Below are 6,000 nucleotides of genomic sequence, written 5' to 3'. Positions count from 1 at the left end.
ATTTATTTATTTATTTATTTATTTATTTATTTATTTGTTTGTTTGTTTGTTTGGTTTTTTTGTTTGTATGTGATAGTACAGATAGTACAGTTGCCATGGTATATGTGTGAAGGTCAAAGGACAACTTTGGGGGAGTCAGTTCTCTCCCACCATATGGGTCTCAGGGATGAACTCAGGTTGTCAGGCTTTGCAGCAGGCCCTTTACCCACTGAGTCATCTCACTGTCCTTGCTCTGGCATGTTCTTATTCAACTTAGACTGTGTTGCCATATAGGTTTTAATGTGAAATACTGAATGATTTTTATCTTGGTACCCTGGAGCACTTTTATATCTGAATTTAAATTTTAAAGTGCACTATGAATTGCAGATAACTTTCTTAAAAGTCTTACACAGCAGCCCTGAGCCCTAGCCAGGTTAGGCACTGCACACAGAGGAAGGATACTGACAAACCCTACACTACAGACTTGGGTGGGTCCTTGACGAACGTATCCTGAAGTCCTAACCCTCATGTGACTAACCTGCAGAAGTCTTGAGGTGGGGGAACCTTATAACACAGACACAAAGAGCCCACTCTCCTCAGCACATGAGAAAGAGATAGGTGAACTTAGTAAGAAGGTGGCCTTCTAAGCTGTAAACAGACTTCGCCACAAACCCAGTCTGACAGAACCTTGACCAGACTCCAGAAGCATGAGAACAATCTCTACTACTGAGCTATCTCATCTGTGATACTTTGTTATAGCAGTCTAGACACTGTATTTTTTAATGGTGTCTTTTAAAAACAAGAACTAGGACATTTAAAAACATTCTTAAAATTTTTTAAAATTTATTTTTATTTTATGTGTATGAGTTTTTTGTCTGCATGTATATAAGTGTACCTGTGTTGTGCAATGCATACATGACAGAAGAAGGCACTGGAGTCCCTCGAACTGGAGTTACAGATGGTTGTTAGCTGCTATGTGGGTGCTGGGAATTGAACCTGGATCTTCTGCAAGAGCATCTAGTGCTCTTAACCACTGAGCAATCGCTCCAGCCCCTAAAACATTCTTTTCTAAAGATAAATTTATTTACTTATTTTGTGAGGGTAGTATGTGTGTGCACTTGTGTATTCAAGTGCACTTGCTTGTGTGTGTGTGCATAAGGAAGCCAGAGGTCAACGTCTGTTTTCTTCTATTGTTCTCCACTCCATTTTTTTGAGTATCTCACTGAACCTGGAGCTCACCCTTGGAGCTGGGGCGGGGGTGGCTGGCCACTGAGCCTTTGGGACTTGCTTGTTCCTTGCCTCCCCTAGCATTAGGGCACACATGTATACCATCTCACCTGGCTTTTATGTAGGTGTTGGGGATCTAAACTCAGGTCCTCATGTTTGTGAAGCAAACACTTTACCCACTAAGCCATCTCCTCAGCCCAAGTATTTTTATTTTAATTGTTTGTTTGATTTCCTTCTCCTCCTCCTCCCCCTCCCCCTCCCTTTCCTCTTCCTCTTCTCCTTCTTCTTCTCCTCCTCCTCCTCCTCCTCCTCCTTCTTCTCAAGACTCCCCATAGCCCCAGCTCTCCCAGAATACACTATGTACACAAAGCTGACTTCAAACTCAGAAAGCATCCTGCCTTGCTTCTAGAGTGTCTTTCTTTCTTTCTTTCTTTCTTTCTTTCTTTCTTCTTTCTTTCTCTTTCATTTTAACTCTGTAGCATCCAGATACATCTGGAACAAGCTTAAGATATGCTGCATGCTTCTGCATTAATTTTCATTGTGAAAACTAGAAGGCTTTTGAAATAAAAACACATGAACACTGTTGACAGCACACAATACCAAGTAGCATGAAGTGGGTACTAAGAGTGTGCAAGTTGTGCACCGTACAAAGCAATTTTAGTTTCTTTATTTTTCGGTCTTTTTGAGACAGGGTCTCCCTATAGCCTCAGCTGGCCTAGAATTCACTCTGTAGTCCAGGCTAGCCTTGAACACACAGAGATTTGCCTGTTTCTGCCTCCCCAGTGCTGGATTAAAAAGTGTGTGCTACCACACTCAGCCTGCTTAGTTTAGTTTCTAAACGAATTCTTCAACAGAGCTTCGTTTGTTGAGAGAATTATAAGGAAATGACACAAATCCTAAACATATACAAATATAATCAATTAAAATAAATATTTTAGGTATTTCCTATAATGCCACTTTCATATAAATACAGATATTTCAGAAAATGTAGCACCAAGAGTGCTAAGTAAAGGTCCATAAATCTTTCCATTTTAACATATTCCACACTGGTTTCTATCTCCCCCTGTATGCTTTTTGTTTCAGTGGAAGTGCCTCCTGTGTACTTTCAGTATCACTTAAAAGCTAATAGGATCTTATTAAGAAAACAAGTACTGCCAGGCGTGGTGGCACACACCTGTAGTCCCAGCACTCGGGAGGCAGAGGCAGGTGGATCTCTGTGAGTTCAAGGCCAGCCTGGTCTACATAGTGAGTTCCAGGACAGCTGAGGCTACAGGGAGACCCTGTCTCAAAAAGACCAAAAAAAAAAAAAAGAAAGAAAAAAAGAAAAATAAAAAGAAAACAAGTATTACCACTCATCCATGGCTTTGGCACTGCGTCTTCTTGATGGTCACTTAGAGTCAAAGGAAGTACTGATGAGCACAGAGGTTTGGGGCCCAATGTTGCTAAGTGACATTCATCAACCACAACCTCTGCATTTCTAGAATCTTTGCTGTATAAGCAGAAAAAAGGGAATCAATATGGAAGCTTATTTTTGAAATACTAAAGCAATGAGAATCAAGTAAGTAGACACACCCTGTTCCCATATACTTGCCAAACGCTGTATCCACACACTCTATCTCATGACTCTATCACATGTCTTCTTTTTAAAATATTTTATTATTTTTATTTTCTATGTATGAGTGTATTACCTGCATGTATGTAAGTGCACCTGTGTCATGCAATGCCTGAGGAGGTCAGAAGAGAATGACTGGCATTATGGATGATTATTAGCTGCCATGTGGGAACTGGGATTAGAACTTGGGTCCTCTGCAAGAACAGTCAGTGCTCTTGACAGCTGAGCCCTCTCTCTAGCTCCTCCTGTCTTCTTTTAAAAATTATTCTTATTGTTGTTGTTATTATTACTATTATTACTATTATTATTATTATTGGGGCTATACACACATACCGTATCATGTGTGTTGAGGTTAGAGGACAACTTTGTGGAATTGGTTTTCTCCTTCTACCTTTATGTGGGTTCCAGGGACTAAACTCAGGTTTTCAGACTTACATAGCAAGTGGTTTTGCAAGCTGAGTCATCTCACAGGTTTAAGTTCCTGTTTTTTTAATATCCATGTCAAATGCTTGAGGTAGGGATCAGACTAGAGTGCTGATGAGTTCAATGTGAAATGTCCCCCATAGCTCATGTGTTTGAATACTTGGTGCCCAATTGGTGGGGCTCTGAAACCTTTAGGAGGTGGGGTCAAGTAGAAGGACATGGTGGTGGTGGGATAGACCCTGAGGGTTACATGGCCTGGCCATGCTTCCTTCTGAGCTCCCTGCTTCCTGATCCACTGAAATGTGAAGAGTCCCAGCCATCCTCCACTGTCATGAACTTCACCATGTTTTCCCTTCCATGATGTCCCTTCTCAGACCATGAGACAAAACAAACCCTTCTTCCCTTAAGCTGCTTCTGTCAGGTATTTTGTCATAGTGACAAGAAATGTAATAGAAAGTGGGAGGGTTAAAACTGCAGCAATCATAGTGCTTGAAGGTATGAAGCAGGAAGATCATGAGTTTGAGGACAATGTGGACCATAAGGAAGACCAAACCCAAAACCAACCCCCCAAAATATACACAAAAACCCTACAGTTAAAGAAATATAAAATAATAGATAATTTAAAAAAATAGCCTTTTTTGAGATGGAGAATCACTATGTTGCCCTTGAAATGCTGACCTTCATTTCAATTCCTGGGTTCAGGCTATCCTCCTACCTCAGCTTCTTAAGTAGTGGGGACTATAGGCATACTCTACCCAGCTTGGCTGAAAATATTTGTGATCATACCTGATAAAAGATTCAGGGAGGAACTAAGCAAGTATTCTAATCCAGAAAAGGCAGCCATATATGCTCTTCACGGTGGGGTGAAGGAAGTGCATTACAGCAGACCTCCTTTACCCAGGTTCATGGCTTCAGTTACCCAGAGTCAACCATGGTACAAAAATATTAAATGAAAAACACCAAGAATAATGCATACATTTTAAATTGCATGCTGCTCTGCAGAGCATGATGCAATCTGGCCATTCTGCTTCATCCTCTGTAGGATGTGAATTAGCTCCTTTCCAGCAATGTTCATCCACAGGATAATCACTTAGTCACCTTGGTGCTAGATCAGCTGTCATGGTATTACACTGTCTATATCCAGTGACCCTTACATAACAGTCTAACATTACATCATTGTGGGCACTGTCATTCATTTCATTCTGTCATCTCATGTCATCATGAGACATGTGGGAACAGTCCATCATCTGTCCTCATTCACATAAATTTTATTATTCTATTATTGTTAACCTTTTATTGTCCCTATTATAGAACATATGAATAGGAAAAAGCACATTATGCCATAGGGTTTGGTAGTATATGCGGTTTCAGGTATCCACAGGGTCTTGAACTATATCCCCTATGGATAAAGAATATTATATAAATTATTTTTCAGAATAAGTATATATAATGAATTTCTACACATCTCAGAGTTTCCCCTGGAGAGAAGCCTCTAAAATGGTATCAGCTGTTGATATAAACAACTTTACAGCTTTTTAAAACTTAAAAAAAATTCAGTTATTTTTATGTGTATGAGGGTTTGCCTGCATGTAGGTAGGTACACCTGTGGTATGCAATGCCCTTAGAGGCCAGAAGAGGTGTCAGATTCCCCTGGAACTGGAGTTATAAGCAGTTGTTAGCTGCCCAATATGGGTGCTGAGAACCAAACCCAGATCCTCTGCAAGAGCAATCAGTCCTCTTTGTGGAGTCATCTCTCCAGCCCCTTTATCTGTATCTTAATATGTAATATCCTATGTATATAATGACTTTTACCAAAAAATTAATCTGGGGGTTACTTAAGTACAAAAATAAGTAAGGATGTCTTGTATGCTTAAATAAATTTACTTTTTTTCAGAGAAAGGCACCAATACTCAGATATGATAATATTTTGACCTTAAAAACAACTGTAAGATCAGATCTTTTCAGGTTTTTTTAGGGGGGGGAACAGAAGAGTAAAAACAGTAAAAAGAAGAGCTTATTAACATCTGAAATTTAGTAGCATTAATGAAGTTTTAAAATTTCAAAAAAAGATATTCATGCTTGCCTCCCTAACTTGGGATATCACTGATATATGTATTCAACACTCTCCTCTAACAAAAGAGAACAAAATCAGCTTCATAAAGATATGAATACTTTATGTCTGGAAGGGAAGATTTCATTACTTTTGACTGGATGGCTGGAACACATATGAAGTAGTGACTTGACCAGTGTTCTGCTGATGATTGCTGGAGGGGAACCCAGCTGATTATAAACTTCTTTCATTGCAATGACACTATTTTAGTTTATTAGGAAAATGTTTTACTAAGAAAAGTTAGCTTTCATTTTTGTTTTTGTTAGGATCTCCAGTGGTCATGAACCACACTGAACTTCCATGTGAATCTAATTCTTACCTGGCCTGTCCCTTAATGCAGATATTCTCAAACTTGGACTTGCACTAGGATGACTTCTTGTTGAACACAGACCGATGAGTCCTAATCCTCAGAGTTTCTAGCTCAGCAGGCCTGGGGATCCTGTAACTACTTTCTGACAAGTTCTCATGGCTGCTGCTGCTCTGAGGATCCACACATGAAACTGTGGCCCGAACATACATGGGTTTGAACACACCTTCTAACCTGAGAGTGCCTTGCCACAACAGCCAAATGAGGGCAGGCTCAGATGACCTCTAAAGGTGTCTTCTACAACTAAATTGGGAAGTTTTATAAGTTCTAGTGAGTACACTG

General features: G+C 39.9%; 1 protein-coding gene across 1 annotated transcript in view; it reads right to left on the bottom strand.

Annotated features, from left to right (window-relative positions):
- Topaz1 (testis and ovary specific PAZ domain containing 1) overlaps positions 1-6,000 on the bottom strand; it is a 64,064-nt gene that overhangs the window by 35,641 nt on the left and 22,423 nt on the right. Inside the window, exon 6 of the mRNA XM_008849487.3 lies at positions 2,556-2,695. Within this exon, the coding sequence (XP_008847709.1) occupies positions 2,556-2,695 (140 nt within the window). The remainder of the gene's footprint in view (positions 1-2,555; positions 2,696-6,000) is intronic.

This window comes from Nannospalax galili, unplaced genomic scaffold (assembly GCF_000622305.1).
Source record: "Nannospalax galili isolate Female #2095 unplaced genomic scaffold, S.galili_v1.0 scaffold443, whole genome shotgun sequence".
Taxonomy (NCBI): domain Eukaryota; kingdom Metazoa; phylum Chordata; class Mammalia; order Rodentia; family Spalacidae; genus Nannospalax; species Nannospalax galili.
The sequence above is the reverse complement of the archived record's forward strand: the minus strand, read 5'-3'. Positions and strand labels throughout refer to the sequence as shown.